The sequence below is a fragment of the Artemia sp. Qi Xiang Cuo genome, chromosome 4 (assembly GCF_049724085.1).
Source record: "Artemia sp. Qi Xiang Cuo chromosome 4, ASM4972408v1, whole genome shotgun sequence".
NCBI classification, from domain to species: domain Eukaryota; kingdom Metazoa; phylum Arthropoda; class Branchiopoda; order Anostraca; family Artemiidae; genus Artemia; species Artemia sp. Qi Xiang Cuo.
Genome location: NC_142797.1, coordinates 32,947,715 through 32,965,229, shown reverse-complemented (window position 1 = coordinate 32,965,229; position 17,515 = coordinate 32,947,715). Strand labels below are relative to the sequence as shown.

General features: G+C 36.3%; 1 protein-coding gene across 2 annotated transcripts in view; it reads left to right on the top strand.

Annotated features, from left to right (window-relative positions):
- Positions 1–17,515, top strand: part of Cyfip (Cytoplasmic FMR1-interacting protein Sra-1) — a 176,248-nt gene that overhangs the window by 93,898 nt on the left and 64,835 nt on the right. For both annotated transcript variants that reach the window (XM_089088237.1, XM_089088236.1), the window contains exons 6-8: positions 6,695–6,902; positions 7,386–7,589; positions 14,085–14,276. In XM_089088237.1, the coding sequence (XP_088944363.1) occupies positions 6,695–6,902; positions 7,386–7,589; positions 14,085–14,276 (604 nt within the window). The remainder of the gene's footprint in view (positions 1–6,694; positions 6,903–7,385; positions 7,590–14,084; positions 14,277–17,515) is intronic.

Genomic DNA, 17,515 nt, shown 5'->3' with positions numbered 1-17,515 from the left:
TTTCTGATCGTTTTCAAATATTGGCGGGAAGACCAGCTCCTCCTCCATGTAAAATTCCTTCCCCCCACAGAAAATTTTTCCATGGAAAGTTTGTCTCCGATAAATACTCCCCCCCCCCCCCCGTCAGGAAAATTCCCCATAGGCGATTCCATTCTAGCTGAAAGTTTCCCCTAGAAAATTTCTTGCGGACAGTTTTGGAAGAATTTTCTTGGCACCCCTTCATTTGAACAAGACTTTAATTTCTGATTGTTTTTGAATTTATGCCAGAAATCTCCCCCCCCCCCTTCCATGGAAAATTTTTGCTGCAAATATACCCTCCCCCTAGTAAAAACCTACTGTCGCTTAAAATTCTCCCTGGAGAGTCTATCCTGTGGAAAGCTCTTCCATGGAGATTTTCTCTTCTGCCCCCCCTCCCTACGGAAATATACTCTAGACAATTCCAACCCGGTGAAAGTGTCCCCTGGACACTTACCCTTAACATCTTCACATGTAAAATTGAGTCTTCGAAGTAAGACAAGTAAAAAGAATTTCGTACAGTAATTGTTTAGAATTCCCCCAGTGTAAAATTTTTCCCCTGATAACTTCACCCCATGGGAACCCCCCCCCTATGCAGAAAATTCACCTTATCCCCTCCCCCCCCCCCAAAAAAAAAAATCTGTATACTTCAAAACAACAAATACTATACATATAAACAACAATGTGGAAATTTCATGACTTATGGCTCTTTCCCCTGAGGCTGTGGGGGTTATTTTTATCTCCAAAGGCATAGTTACCGGACTTTTCAACCATACTGAACAAAATGGCTATGCTCAATATGCTGAAATTTTGATAAATTTTGATAAGACGGCGTTTGGGAAAAAAGTTGTGTGGGAGGGGGGTAGTTGCCCTACAATCTTTTTGTTCACTAAAAAAGGGTGCTAGAAATTTTGACTTTCGTTCAATTCAGCTCTCTCCCGATATTCTAAGATTAGTGGGTCGATGCGATTGCCCTCGGGAAAAAAGAAACAAATAAAAACGCATCCATGATCTTTCTTCTGGTACAAAAATCCAAAATTCCGCGTTTTTCAAGATTGGAGCTTGAAACTTCTACAGTAGTTTTCTCTGACACGCTGAATCTCAGGATTTGATTTTCATTAAGATTCCTTCACTTTTAGAGTATTTCCTCACTTTTTTGAAAATCAGGCAAATATTTTCAGGGTCGTAGCGTTTGATGGGTAACAATAAACTTAATGAATCTTATATACCTGAAATCAGGATAATAAGACAATTTTTTTTATATATCTACTGATATCAAAATTCTGTTTTCTTATAGTTTCAGTTACTATTGAGCCGCGTCACTTCTTACTGACAGTTCGTTACCATGAACTTTTTGTTGTTGGTAATAATTACTGTTATTATTATTATTTATTGAAAACCTGTCTTATTACAAAAAGGAATTGACAGAGCACTATAAAAAAAGAAAGAAAAAAAAAGCAAATGATCACTATGCAACTATTACAATGTAACTAGTGTAGAAGGAGTTGGCTCCAAGCATGTTTTAACAACAAAAATGACGGAGCACAACAGAAGTGCACTATACTTTCTAGGAGGAAATACAATTAGAAAACACAGAAATAATGAAGAACACAGGCAGTCGTAACAAAAATGAAGGAAATGAAGAAGAGGAGCTATGACAATGTATATAGATGGGGCTAGTGTAAAAGGAGTTGTTTCCAAGTGTGATTTGAATTCTTTTGGTTGTGTTTTTCTATGAGCTTAACAACAGCTATAGTAGGATATGCTATGTGAAGTATTTGATGAGCTTTAAATTGCGTGTCCAAATTGGATATCTCAGTAAAGATTTCGCGAAACGGAAGAAGGTTGAACAGATTTTCAGTTTATCAACGTGTGTAAGAACCTTCCAGAAGGGTGCAATACAGAGGTTATGAGGGAGAGCAACAGTGTTGTATAAGGTTGACAGATAATGGCGATTAAAACGAAGCTTAGCAGAGACTATGGAAGCGTATGAAGCTGATATGCGGCGTTTGATGTGTTCTGTTAAAAGATGACGAGTGTGAGAAATTGTATTTCCAGTGGGAATGCCAAGATGAACGATTTGGTCGGACGGGCGGATCTTTGAATTTTCAAGTACAATTTTATCAGGAAAGGTGCCTTTCAAATTATAGACGATTACGCCATTTTTTTCAGCGTTGAATTCAAGGCCAGATTTCGAATACTCACTTTGCAGCTTTTGATATGTTTCAGGAATTTTGTCTAGAGTTCGGCTAAGGTTAAAAATATCATCAGCATAAGTGACTAAGGAGATATTATGACCAGAAAGAACGCAGGACATCTGGCACTGATCTTGAGCCTCGAGGACGTAATTATTGAAATAACAAGGTGAGGCAATGGTACCTTGCCTTGCCCCTTTCTTAACTGGGACAGTTCTATCCTATGCCTTTGCCATTTCATCTTTCCCAAGGGGGATTTTAAGTCGGACTTTTAGCTTGGTATGCATATCCCTTTGAGATCTGATGATAGCCGGAGTTACTCCTTTTTTAGCAGCACTTAAGAGCGTAAGGGGTGGATCAGGAAGTCAAAGGTGCGGCGAACATCGTGACTATCCAAGGCGAGTGAACTACATGAGAGAGAAGCATCAAGCAGTGCATTAGCAACAACCGCAAGGGCGTCCACACAACCAATACAATGTTGAAAGCCAAATTGATGGGGAGGCGTGTAACATTTTTCTTTTAGCTCTTTTATGAACAGTAGCTCATAAAGCTTGCATAGAGTGGTTGAAACAGCTATGGGTCTGAAAGATGTGCATTGACTGGAGGTTTTTCCTTTTTTAGGAATTGGAGAAAGACCTCCAACACAGAATGTTGACGGAACCAAACATTGAATAAAAATCATTTGCAGCAATAAAGTGAGATGTTCCAAAAGCGCAGGACTGCCACATTTGATATGTAGAACGTGAATTCCATCTATGCCTCATGACTGCTTTGGTTTATGGCGCATAATAGCATCAGCAACAGACATTACAGATACTATTTAATCAGAATCAGGAAAAGCATGCAAAAATTGGTCTAGCTCTTCAACATATTTGTGTTCAAGTTGGGGGTCTGGTGGAGAAAATTCAGCCTCGTAAAAAGAATACCAATCAGATAAAGGAATATAGGCAGCGGAAAGGGAAGTTTGGGGATCCTGGGACAGATAGACGACCAAAGAAAATGAGGATTATCTTTGATTTTTTGTTTTGCCTATTCTTTGATTTACTTATGATGCTTCTGAAGCTTCTTAGTAAACTTCTTCTTTGTTACGATACGGTTCGAATTAATAAAACCGGACCATGTTTAGTTGCATTCAATCCATAAATGGTGCCAAAACTTTGCTGAATTACGTGCTTTAGAGAGACTTTGATTTTCCTGCCACTTAGGAACAGTTCCTCTATGCCGGCCCTTCATTTGAACAGTACGAGATTCTGCATATTGTAAAGCGTGACATATCTCTGCACTATAAATATCAAGGAGTATATGTTTTTCTCAACGGGGAACAGTGAGTGCTTGATCAGCAGAACAAAGGTACCTTAATCTTGGAAAGGATTATAGAAACACTATCCCAATACATTTCAGTGTGGGTTGACGCCCAATTACGTACATACGACGGATTTGGTGTTTTTGGGTGATTGGTAGGTATATGAGAAGGTTTATTTGGTGAAAAAGAAAACGATACGGGCAAGTTATCAGATATTAAGTAATCACAAAGAACCTTCGGTTGTGAGACATCTAAAAATGGAGAAGCGACAACATGGTCTATGTTGGAGGTCGACGAGGAATTGTGAATGTATGTGAAATTTTTATCTTTGTCAACAACATTCAAATGATTATCAAAAATTTCACCAATCAGAGAAGAACGGGCAGATGGAGCAGTCAGGTTACACTTAAAATCTCCAACTATTAGACATACAGAATTACTAGAGATAATACTCGAAATACTTCTGCATAACTTTTCACAGGCAAGAGCAAAAAGGCGCTCGGACGTATCATTATGGTATTCAGTGGGCAAATGAATATTATAGATAAACACATTATCAACTTTAGCAGCAAGAAAGTATTCACTGGATTTTACAAGCACTGGATGTAGATCGTAATTCATGTAAGTCGCAAAACCTCTCAAAGGTCTACCACCAGCATTATTTCGCTTAGCTGGAATTGCATAGCAGGTGAACCATTCTTTAGTCTTCAAAAGACTAATGCTTAACTCCCTTAAAAGATACTCTTGTAAGCAAATCGCGTCATGTTTTGACACGAGCTCATCAAGAACTGAAGACTTTTGAACGAACCCACCGTTAATGTTTATAGTTAAGCACCTCATACTGACAATCCTAGTATTCTGTTCAATCATCGGAGCTTTTTGGTTTTCCAATTTGTTTTTTCATCTCAGGGTATCGAAATGACTGACATGTATGTTTTGTCGACTTACATTTTGCGCATCCAATTGGTTCCGTGCATGGTTTACTAGCATTCGACGTATGGCCTTGGACACCGCAACGTGGACAAATCTGGGGAGAAGAGCACGCGGCTGAAACGTGACCAAATTTTTGGCAATTATAGCACCGTTTTGGGACGTACACAAATTCTTCAATTGGTAAACGTTCAAAATCTAGCTTTGGTGGGCTTTTCATAGCCATATCTAGATGATAACGGGAGGAAAAGTACAACATGTAGGTTCGACTAGCACCACACCGCTCTGCCCTTTCGCAACCTGAAACACAGGCTTTCACCGTGTCAGCATTATATGTGGTTGGGATGTTTTTGATCAGGCCTATAAAAACTGGGGATTTCACCTTAGCTTCTATACTTTGTGATTTCTGGTTGATAGAATAAGTAATGCTGTCTACCTTGTCCTTCGTTTTAACAACAAGCCGCCATTCAGATTGGTTTCTTTTCAATTCAACATCATCGACCGATAAATCTTCTCCGCACATGCTCGTAAAAAATTGTTTTCGTTCTTCTGGCGTGTTAATGGGGGGCGGGCTCTTCGGAACTACGGAATAAGGTAGTAGAGAATGTCTATCTGGGGTGGGATTAGGTTGGCTTCCGTTAATTACAGAATTGCCGGGCGGCCATGGGAGTGGAACTTGGTTATAACGCTCGAGAAAACCTGAGAACTGCCGTCGCATTTCATTCACCGACGATATTACACATGCACCTACTTCTGCCCCACTGGGCGGTACTTCTTGGGGATCAAATATAGCGAACTTGGGGAGTTTTACTCTTTCTTTAGCGCATCGTGCAAGCATCTTAGCAATATCCACTAAATTATCCTCATCTTGCATGCATTTCGTAAATCGATCACCAGTTTTGGCCTCCTTGGTTAACAGTTCTTTTGCCTTTAAGATCGAGTCTATCAAAAAATTCCACAGCTCGTTTTTAAAACACTTCCTTCTTTATTCCGACAGCCATTGATCGAGCTATATAGTTCAACACGGTATTTAGCATTATACTCTCTCCCATGCTCGAATTATTTTTGATTAAAAAAGGGGGAAATAGATTAATTTGAACGAAAAATTACGTATTAAATTGGAATTTGCTTAAAAATACTGTAGAAATAATCTCTCAGTGTCTAATATTAGAGCAACAGGTCTTTCTCCCTCGTCCTTTCAGAAAAATCGAGAAATTGAGGCAAAAACACCATTTTTGATATTTTAGGTCCTCTCCCTAAAAATTGTTTATGGATGATCAAGTTGTTACATTTTCGCCGTTTGATTATAATTTATTATTGCTAAGCAGATTCTAATTAGTTGATGATTCTGTTTCAATAGACCATATCCCATGAGTTAGCGTAAATTATATGTAAGAGGAACGTCTCTTTCATTCTTTCTTTTGCCGAGAAGGTCTTATCCGTAATCATTTTTAAATTTCCAGGAAAGATGTTCTGGTTCTTTAAATACTAAAATAAATTTTCGAAATGAATTAAGTCCAAAAAAGGAGAAACTGAGATTGCCAAATATTCCAATTGAGTTGACTATTTAAATAATTATATTTTGGCCGTTTTTATTTCAGTTTTTAAATTGCTTGTCCTCTGTCGACCAAGAAGACTTAATTTTGTGTTGTCAAAAGACCAGGCCGGAAAACTAAAGATAATCAACTCATGCATCATTTTTTACATGTTATATTTTTAAAAATGCTTTCTATTAGTGAGTATTTTCCCTGGAGCAGGAGGGGGGAGGGGTCAAAAGACAAAAGAACTACTATTTCAAAATATAATTTTTTTAGGTTTTCCAGCTGAAGGGTGTATCGGACCAATATGAGAGGGTCACCTCCCCCTCCCCCCCCTGTATGTAGGTATGGCAAGGATTAATTTTGGTCTTTTTATTTAAATTGTGCTTCTCCCCCTGATATTAAAAAGCATTCAATCTGTATATGCTCCTTCTCTCTCCTAAGCTCTGGGACAGATTTTAGCAATATTTTGTGGGAGTCAGATTTGTTAAAATATACTTGTCGAAAAGTATTTTATTGTCGACATTAAGCCTAGTATTTTAAGTCCAATCGTAGTCAGGTACATTCAATTATTTGGTGATGAACTGATTGAACACACAAAGTCTTTATATCATCGACATGGTCTATGAATCAAATGAGCCTCTGAAGTTTTTTTTTATTATTATTATTATCTCCAAAGCTTTACCAGTCTCTGAAATATTGTCTTATTTTAGATTCGAAGAGCTGATCTGTGACGTATTAAATGCTTGTGTTCAGATGTTTGAATCGAGGATGTATCTGTTGCCCGAGGAAAAGCACATGCTTGTCAAAGTGATCGGCTTTGCCCTATTTCTTCTCGATTCTGACGTTGCTGGTATTAGCATTTACAAACTTGACCAAAAAAAGAGGATACGTCTGGATAGAATCGATCGTATCTTTAAGGTGAGTTGTATAAATTGAGTGAAAGAGAAACCTACAGAGTAACGCACATATATACGGGTAGTTATTTAGGTGGCTGCTCCCGTCCCCCCCCCCCTCCCTAGCCCACCAAATCAAGAGAATTGTCTTCTATTCTTTATGTAATTTGAATAGATGTGGATTTTTGTCTGTTATACCCTCCACTCCCCCTCAAGCACACTCCTGCGTAGCCTATATACAGGAAATAAAGGAAAATTCCGTTATTTGAATCAATTTTTTTCTTTTGCCTAGTCTAATTTTATATGAAGTTTAAAGACATAATTTGGCCAGGTGTGAAAAAAGATAATCAATAAAGATCTTCATAAGAAGCAAGTAAAAAAAGAAAACAAAAACTCAAATTAATTCAGAAGAGGCTCAAAATTTTTATCATCTAAAACTAAATAGTTTTAACAAAATAATTTTTGTGAAATGTTACCTCCCTGATGTACTCTTCTTATTCAATTCTAGAATTTAGAGGTTGTTCCTCTTTTTGGGGATATGCAAATTGCCCCGTTCAATTACGTAAAGAGATCCAAGAACTACGACATGTCAAAATGGCCCCTTTGTGCACCTGGATCTGAGAGCCCTCAATCTAATTTGATGATACATTTGCCACAAATTCGAGAAGAGAATATGAAATTTACCAGCGAGCTTGCAAGGCATAGCAATGAGGTGAGGAGTGCAATAATAATCTCTTATTTTTGTTGTTTAATGTAATTGATTTGTTTCTTATGATGCAGTTTATGTAAAACTTTGATGCTGAACTTAGAAAAGATGCATAATAACCTATATATTTTGTAAAGTTTTGTTAGTATTCTGACTTATCTAAATGTTTAAACCAAAGAAGAAGATTATTGAAACAATACCTTCTTATCAATAAAAATCACGTTTAAATCAAGACTTAGTGAGTTATAAGGCCCACCCTCACTCTTGACTGTGTAGTTTCAGAGAGTTTTGTTTTTGTAATTTACTTTTGTATGTATTTATATTCAGGTGCATCCCACATGATGACAATGAGAGACAGGGAAAAAATCTGAGTGCGCCACTATAAGGACGCAAAATATTTACTGTACATACCCATGGGTATGGAATCCAAACTCCATACTTGATAAAAAAAAAAAAAAAAAAAAAAAACTAATCAATCATTTATCAATCATTCAATTGTCAATGATGTCAATTATCATTGGTCAATTATCATTGCTCAGTGTTAGTGCTCAGTGTTAGAGTAATGAGACGCCGTTTTTCACATGCATTCATTTGAGTGTGGTTCCTTCATTTTGGTGGAAGTTAGTGTAGAAGTTGATTCGTTTTTTTTCTTTCCGTAGTGCTTCACTATAATCTTTTTAATCAAATGATTATTAGGATCATTAATTACTATCATAGTTTATGGTCCCTCTAGGCTTGATTTCTTCATTCGTGGGAAAGTATGTTCGTTCTAAGCCTGGCTTCACATATGAAGCCAACTTTCTATTTATTTTAAGTTTTAACACCATTCTTTAACTTTTCGTTGATATTTTTCTTTTATATATTTATTATTAAAGGAGAAGAAAGAAAATAAATTGGATTTACATTACTTGGGCAGTGTGAAGTGTTCTGGGATTGGTTTGCCTCTCTTCCATCGATTAAATGCTGTAATTGTCGACCAATCAATACTATTAAAATGACATGTCCTAAGAAATAATTATTCCAAAAAAAGGAAATATTTCTTAAAAAGGGCCTCAGAAATATGCCGTTTCTGCTTAAAGTCGGCTTTATTCTGTATTTTTGACACTAAATCAGTGTTGTTACTTTCAAAATGTAGTATATGTTTAAGCTAATGCTCGATTACTTTGCTCCAGAACGTAAAACCGAACTCAATTTTTGCTATTATTGAAGAAAAAAATCAACATGTGCAAGATGATGTATACCACAGCAATAAAGTTGTCAGCCCCTTGACACTTATTGCAGTGTATCTCACTAGCGAATACAGACAAAACCAAGGTGTTGTTCCCACAAAACAATTAGAAAATAATGTCACTAAGAAACGCTTTTGATCTTCAAGAAAAGGTAAAAGAAGAACGGAAAATAAAAAGATGCTTCTAATAGCGGTCCCTGTTGAAAAAGGATGGAAATAACGGCAACTCATTCAAATGGAACATAGCAATTGAAACAAAAGAATTGGGACTGAAAATGAAATCTTAAGTTTTTCTTTTTAGCAAATAGCGTAATTAATACCACAATTTAACCATCTGGCAAATTATCCATGAAACATGACCTCTCGCAAATAAATTAATAGCTGATTGCATTATTAGAACTTGTATTGTACGTTTAAACTAGGGCCCGACCGATATGGATTTTTGGGGTCCGATACCGATATATCGGTATCACACCGATATAATTTGCTGATAAATTCCCCTCCAGAAAAAAAAAACCTTACCTAAAGTTTAGACCCCTCATTCTCTGCCCATATTCAAACTCACACGTTTTTCCTTGGTCTAATACACACCAAAGAAAAGCCTCAATAATTCACTTTGAGTTCCAAAATTAAGCCATTTACAGGGATTGTTTGATTTTTCTTTACATTTTCTGATCAGCAGCTTCTGAGCACACGAAAGAAATGGCGGATATTTGTGGAAGTGACAAATAATAAAAAAAAGTCTGTTTAGTTACATAAACACAAATACGTGAAAATTTTATTGAAAGAAGTGTAAGATATATATCGAAATCGATTATTCAAATCCAAATTTCAATAGTGGGACATTCTTGAAGTCACTGGATACAGGGCTGCAGCTAGAGTTTTAAGTTTGGAGGAGGAGTTTAAAGAATGTGTTGACAAAATATTTCCATTATGCCGACATAAGCTAAATTTCCATGGTAAATAGCTAAATTTTCCAAGGTTTTGGCATACGACAGTGACAGCTTGAAACCTCCTCCCACCCCTAGCTCCGCCCCTGACTGGATATCATGATTTTAACCGATTCAATCTTGGATCTCTTCCATGCAAGTGAAAATTCATTAAACAGAAATGCAAGGTTCATTGTATTCTTTTTAGTCGTTTTGGTAGAAGATGTACGTTCTTGAAGTAGCCATACATTTAGAACATTGTTGCACCGGGTATGTATTGACAAGTATTTACAACAAATATACTTTGAGACTCATCTCTGCTATTCTCTCCACCATGGCCAGACTTAGCTGGTGGCCCCACCCCCAATGACAGAACAAGAATAATTACCTAAGGAAATCTGGTGCCATCTTCTGGAAAAGTAGTGCATACCATAAAATATATATCGGCCGATAACCGATACTTCTTTCTCGATATCCGATAATGACACTGGGCCTCATATCGACCGGATAATATCGGTCGGGCCCTAGTTTAAACACTTACACCGTAAAAATAGAAAATAATTAAAGCTGGAATACTACTAGAAAGCTAGAATAAAGCTACTATTTTTTAAATAGTATGCAGATAAATAACGGACTTCCAAACAGAAACTATTCAGCTTGGGGTAGATATTACGAAAATGATCAAGACTAATCTGCCTAATCAATTGAACAAATCGACTTGTTTGTAAAAACTTATCTTGGATAGGAATATATTAATCGGAATGAAGGATGAAGTGAGCTAAACTAAAGCAAATGGGTAATAAAATATGAGGTAAAAACTGAGCTTAAGAATAATAATTTTCTAGAAAGCGTATTTCTAAGAAGTACGTAATAATTTTTGTGGATGATCATTAAAGAAAGTGACCCCCAAATAACTAGTACTAAATTATCTAGCCACACCATAGAGTTTAGGTTAGACTGTTAGTTCGAGGGTTTATATTATAAGAAGAAGCTAAACTTACAAAAAAAAATTAATGAAAGTATGTTATAGTTTACTTGGGTATTCAAACATTTTTGTGAATCAGTCACCAAGCTATTCAAAAAGTCCATTATTTCTGACATAGTTAAAGAACAATGCCGTCAGAATACGTTGACAGGCATAGCTGCTTAGATATGGGGCGACTCCTTGCTAAGACTTATCAGAAGACGAGAAGAAGAAAAAGTTGGGTCCAAACAACAGGTGCCGGAAAAACGACTGGAGGCATTAATAATATTTCTAGTGCATAGCTGAAATTAATATCTTTAACATGCTTTATATAAACAGAAAATAAATATTCGTTGTTATATATTGTAAAAAGGTTGTAAGTATTAACAACTGATGAAATACAGCATCAACAACATTTTATCTAAGCTAGTTTTGTTGTTCGATTTTTAAGGTGTCAGATATTAGACCGCAATAATCTTTATTGATCATATTCTTGTCATAAACATACTTTGTTCCAATTCTTTGCTCTAAAGAAGCCAATAATTAAAGTCATAAAAACCAAGGTTCTTTTAATTTGAAAATAATTTAAAATTCCCTCTAGCTGGGTAATTTACGATAAAAAAAACAAACATTGTAATAAAAAAAACTCCACCCCATACTTGTCTTTTCAAAAGCATCTTTCCTCATCCTGGGGGTTCCCCACTCTCCCAAAAAATTTCTGGGGTGTAACGTCACGCAGACGTATTTTTATTGCTTTAGTGTGTACATTCTTTCATCATCTTCAATATATACTGTTTTTCTTTATAATTACATCATACTGTAATTTCATTACATTTTTTTTTTTTTTTTTTTTTTTTTTTTTTTTCAATTAGCAGCTAAAACGTGTGGCCAGATTTAGAAATTTCATGAGAGATGGCCTAAGCAGAATCTTTACACAGTGTAAGATGGAGGTGGTATATTAACAAGTGTCCTGGATTCAAATGCCTCTGCATTGTGACAAAATTTGTATTACTAAGACACTTTTTTTTGGAAAAAGACAAAAATTTGTTGCATTAAAGACATAAAAAAGACGAAAAAAGCAGAGGACACCATAGAAGTCTTGGGAACAAGTTTCGATGAGCTACATGATACGATAGTAGACTATCGTATAGACATTCTGACTAATGAATTCTAACTCTTCAAACTTGACTTATTAGGAGTTTCAGAAACTCATATCCCAGGGTAGGAAACATGAAATTAGGTGATATGGAATTTTTTTACTCAGGCAAGAAGGATTGGGCACATAAACAGGGAGTAGTGCTCAAGTTGAATAAGGAAGCTGCCAAGTCCTGTTTTGGTTGGGAAGGTATTGTTAATAGAATGTTAATTGCTCATTTTGTGCATTGATACCCTGCACTAAAAAGGACAGGGTATCAGTAGTAGTAGCATATACCCCTATAGAACTGACTGACGGAGATAGTAGTGACTCGGACGAATTTTACTTACTGTTACAGGAGCAAATGGACAGGTTTCCAGGTAGAAATGTGGTGTTTTCATTAGGAGATTTTAACGCCCAGGTCGTTAGAAATAGGAATAGATGGTATCTTAACCTTGGTAAATTTGGTATAGGAAAAGAAAACAGTAATGGCTACAGACTGTTACAATTTTGTAGGTATAACAATCTACTTACAACCAATGCAATATTTGGTCATAAAATGGTTCATAAGTTAACATAGTATTCACATATAGTCAGACAACTAACCTTATTGATTATGTTATGGTAAACCGAAGACTGACAGGATTAATAGAATGTACTAGTATATATAGGAGTGCTGTTATTGATGTTGAAGTAAAGATCACTATCTAGTAGTATCTATGATTAATTTAAAGCTGATATTTTGGAAGGGTAACTACCTTCTGGGAAGTTATGATGTTGGGAGACTCCAGGATGAGAATTTGAGAACTTTCCCGGAACAGATGAATACTAGACTGGAGATTTTAAAAATTGACAATTTAGAAGATGGATGAAATAAGTTTAGGAAAATAATTTGGGAAGTTACTGATGGTGTCTTAGAGAAGAAATTTAGGAATGCGGCTAAGAATATTAGTGAAAATACTATGTTTAATAGAGAGGAGAAGGGGCTTGTACAATAGTTATCGGAGTGATAGATCATATGAAAACAAAAGGAATGTAAAGGAAGTGGAGAAAGCATTAAAATATGAACTAATGAGGTGTGAAGTGGATGCAATGGATAAAACTGCTGAGGATCTGGAAGATGCAGCTAGACGGCATAACAGTGAAATATTGTACTGGCATGTTGTTAAATTGAGAGGGAGTAGTCAATTTGGACTTGTCGCAGTTAAAGATAGGAACGGGGCCTCTCTTAGTGATGAGGAAAGAGTTTAAGAGAGATGGGTTAATCATTTTGAGAATGTGCTAAACCGGGATAGAGCTACAGGAAAAGATATAAAAGAAAATGAAAAGTTTGTGACATTATAGAAGTGAAGGAAGATATATTTTGTGAGGAAGAATTAGTGACAGTACTAAAAGGATTACAGAATAATCAGGCCCCACGTGCTGATGGTGTTGTAAATGATTTTCTTTAAATATGGTAGTTATGAGGTTAGGAATAAGTTACTGAAGATTTTGAATATAATTTTTGAAGAAAGTGATTGTAGGAAAACTCAAATTAAACCCCTGCATTGGAGAGGTGATAAGAAGGAGTGTGGTAATTATAGAAGCATTGGCCTGGCTCCTGTCGATAGCAAATTACTTAGAATGGTGATACTTTTTAGACTTAGAGCTGCTGTAGACAAATTTTAAGAGAAGAGCAGTGCGGTTTTAGGAAGGGTTTAGGATATGTCGACCAAATTTTCACTCTTAGGTTAACAAAGGAGAAGTGCCTGAGGCATCAAACATCTTTAGTTCTCAGTTTTATGCATTATGAGCAAGTGTTGGGTTCAGCAGATACAAGAGCTTTAGTGAAGGTCTTATACTTCTATGGTATACCAGACAAACATATTAAAGTGATTAGTCCTATGTATGAGAATAACACTACTGCGGATAAGGTAGGAAATAAGGCTAGTTTCTGGTTTCATATTAAATCAGGGGTTACAGTAAAGTTACAGGAGCATAGGAAAGGCCGTGGGAGAACACGGAATCAAACGAAAAAAAACTTTCCTGGATTCGTTTTGGGATGAGAATACCCTTTTTCTTTTTCGGTTTTCTTTTTTTTTTTTCTTGCTCTTGTATACTTAGCACTTGCGGTAGTAGGCTGTATTCCATTCGCATTTCTTGATGTTTTCCCATTTTTCTTCTTTTTTTTTCTTGGGTTTTAGTCTGAACCAAAATTTACTTCTTGAGTAATAATGTGATTAAATTTTATGCTATCTTTTTGCAGGTAACAACAACATACAAAGAAACACTGACTCCCGAGGAAAAGAGAGAACTTACCGAATTGGCTTTGAGAGGTCTTCAACTTCTTTCAGAATGGACAACTGTTGTAACAGAACTATATTCTTGGAAATTGCTGCATCCTACTGATCATCATCAGAACAATCAATGTCCGGTGGATGCTGAAGAGTACGAAAGGGTAAATGAAAATGATATGTCTGGTTACTTTGTATCTTTTATGCTTTTATTGGTGTTTCTACACCTACATGAATGTAATTTTTGTACTTTTTTTTAAACTACGTGTTTCTTGTTTGATCGATTCCGTTTGCTGAGCACAATTTCAAATCTATGGCAATTTCTCTCTGTCAAAAAAAGGAACAAAGTCAGTTGAAAAGGGTTTAATTGAGAATTACACTCTTTAAACTAAAAAAAGGAGTTCAGATCCTGGATATCGCTTTCATGATTGTTAATTCATTGAAAAAACAGCTTTCAGGAAATGTACAACTTGTCGTAGAAAGTCTTTGCTAAAGTCTTAAAGTTCTTTAAAAGTACGTATCATTCAAATTCAACGGCCCTTGTGTTTGAGCAGTGTTTCTTACAGAATTGTGATAAAAAGTCAACCTTTAGTGGAAATTGCGAGTGTTGAGGAAGGGACAGCCCCCTTCATATATGGATTAATTTCTGTTCTTTTAAAGATTTAATGTTGCCCCTGACTTTCAGTTGAACAAACAAATTTTTCTTATGTAATTTTGGACTTTTTTTTTTAATAATTCCAGGAAATCTCCCTTCCCCTCAGTAGAAAATTACCCTTGGAAAACTCCCCACTCGACAAAAAATTCCTCCAGCGGAAAATTTCCCAAGTAAAATGCCTGCCGAATAAATTTCCCCCAGACAATTCCCTTCTCGCTAAAAATTTCCCTCAGAACATTTGCCCAGACGATTTCCACTGGAAAATTCTCCTTGCTTTCGTTTGAATTTTTTTATTTATCTCTGCTCATTTTTCAAATCATGCCGAAATCCCCCGCCCCTCCATAGACCATTTTCCTCAGAATCCCCCCCCCCACACCCCATAGAAAGTTCCTCCCGCGGAAAAATCTCCTCAGACAATTCCTTACGCGCTGAAAATTTCGCCCGGACAATTCCCCCTGGAACATTCTCCTCACTTGTAAAACGGAACAACTAAAGAGAAAGTAACACAAACAAAAAGAAACCCCTATATGAATTTCGCAAATTTCTCCTGGAAAATTCGCGAAAGAAAATTTTCATCCCACGGAAAATCTTCCCCTCCCCTCCCCCCGTGAGATGTCCCCGCCCCGCAGTAAATCCCCTCAGAAAAATTTCCCCCGGACAATACCTCTTTAGAAAATTATCCCCACATGTAAAATTGAGGAGAAAAAGAGACAGTAATATATATAAAAATAATTCTTATATGATTCCTTGAAAATCCCCTCTCCTGGTGGAAACTCACACTAGGAAAATTTCCTCTGGACATTTCGTCCCTGGAAAACTCTCCCCATATGTTAAATTAAGGAAATAAAGGGAATCTAATAAAAAAAACTCCTTAAATAAATTCGAAGAAACAACCCCATCGCCCCCTTTGAATATCCCCCTCCCCTGGAAAACTAACCCTGCGGAGAATTTTCTTCGAAGATTTCTCCGTATATTTCCCAATAACAAATAATGTATGAAGACAACGGGCAAATTGTGTGAATTACAGCCTTTACTCCAGAGGCTGTGGGGAGCCATGACGTCATCCCCAGAGGCATAGTTTCAGGACCTTTCAACTATGCTGAATCAAATGGCCACTCGAAATTCGATCAGATGTCTTTTAGGGAAAAGGCGCGTGAGAGGGGTGGCTTTTCCCGTCCAACCTTTTTGACCCCTTAAAAAAGGCACTAAAACTTTTTATCTCTGTTTGAATGAACCCTCTCTCGATCCTCCTGAACGATTGGTTGAATACGTTCACCCCTGGAAAAGAATAATAAAAAAATAAACATGTATCTGTGATCTAGCTTCTAGATCTTCTAGAAAGATTGGTTCAATACGATCACCCCTGAAAAAATAATAATAATAAATTAACATGTATCTGTGATCTTTCTTCAGACAAAACATACAAACTCCACATTTTTGTTGATAGGAGCTTGAAGTCTCGACAGGAGGATTCTCTGATATGCTGAATCTGATGGCGTAATTTTCTTTGGAGTCGCTGGATTGTTTGGGTGTATTTCCCCTCCTTTTTGAAAATGAGGTAAATTTTCTCAGGCTCGTAGGTTTTGATTCGTGAATTAAACTTAATTATCTTTATATATTTGGAATCAGCATCAAAAGCCAATTCTTTTTATGTATTAATTGTTATCAATATCTCTTTTCTTAGAGTTTTGGTTACTATTGGGCCGAGTCACTCTTTACTTATAGTTCGTAACCACGAAATATTTGATTCAATGTTAAATGACGATTCGTTTCCATTTGAAAATTTATTTGATTACATGTTTTATCAATTTTTTAGGCTACTATGGGCTATGATTCAGCCTACTATATTACAGCTATTGCTGCAGCTAGTATTTAAAGACTGTGTCATTACGTTTCATTGTCGTTTGGAACCATTGGGTAACATTCTAGATTACAGTGATTGAACGCAGAGATGAATTGCGTTACCTTCAGGTGCTTAAAAATGTACCATTTGTACACTAATTTGTACAAGTTTCTAACTCCCTCCCGTAAGATGACCTTGGTACGACAGCATATTTTTTATTTTACAGACCCGGGCATATGTAGAACTCCTTACTTACCTTTCATTCAGGGCTCTTTACTTGACGGATTTGGCACCTTTGTTTTAAGTATTGGCTATTTTCATAATTTGTGGTCCTTTATCATGTTGTTCTTGGAAGCACATTTTGGACCTCCTGACTGTTCTCATTATAAATGGCTACCTTAAACTCTTGATAGGATGCCACTTTAAGCTGGAGGTATATGAGACGCTGAAGGGCTCGAAGGTTATTCTTCCTTCGGTTTTGACCTTTTTAATTTGATTAAAAGGAGTATCAAAGAAGAAAAAGAAAAGAGAAATATGGAAAATGACATATAAAACAAAATTAAATTCTTAACATAAGTACACAAGCACAATAACTACACAACAAAAAAGAAAAAAACGCGATAGATTTACGTTTTTAAAAGGGGACACCAAGGGTGTCCATTAAATTTTTTATTATAAGCTTCAATGCACTAGAAGTTTTAATTTGTGTTCTAATGACCCCTCACCTAGTTTCTAGGAACATCCATTGTATATTATGGGTTTGGGAAACGAAATACGTTGGAGACGCATTGCTCTACACAATGTCGGCGTTATTCCGTTGACTGTGATACCAGATAAGGTGGTTAAAGTAATAAATGCTATGTCCGAGCATAATATTGCTCCGGTTAAGTTAGCTTACGAAATTA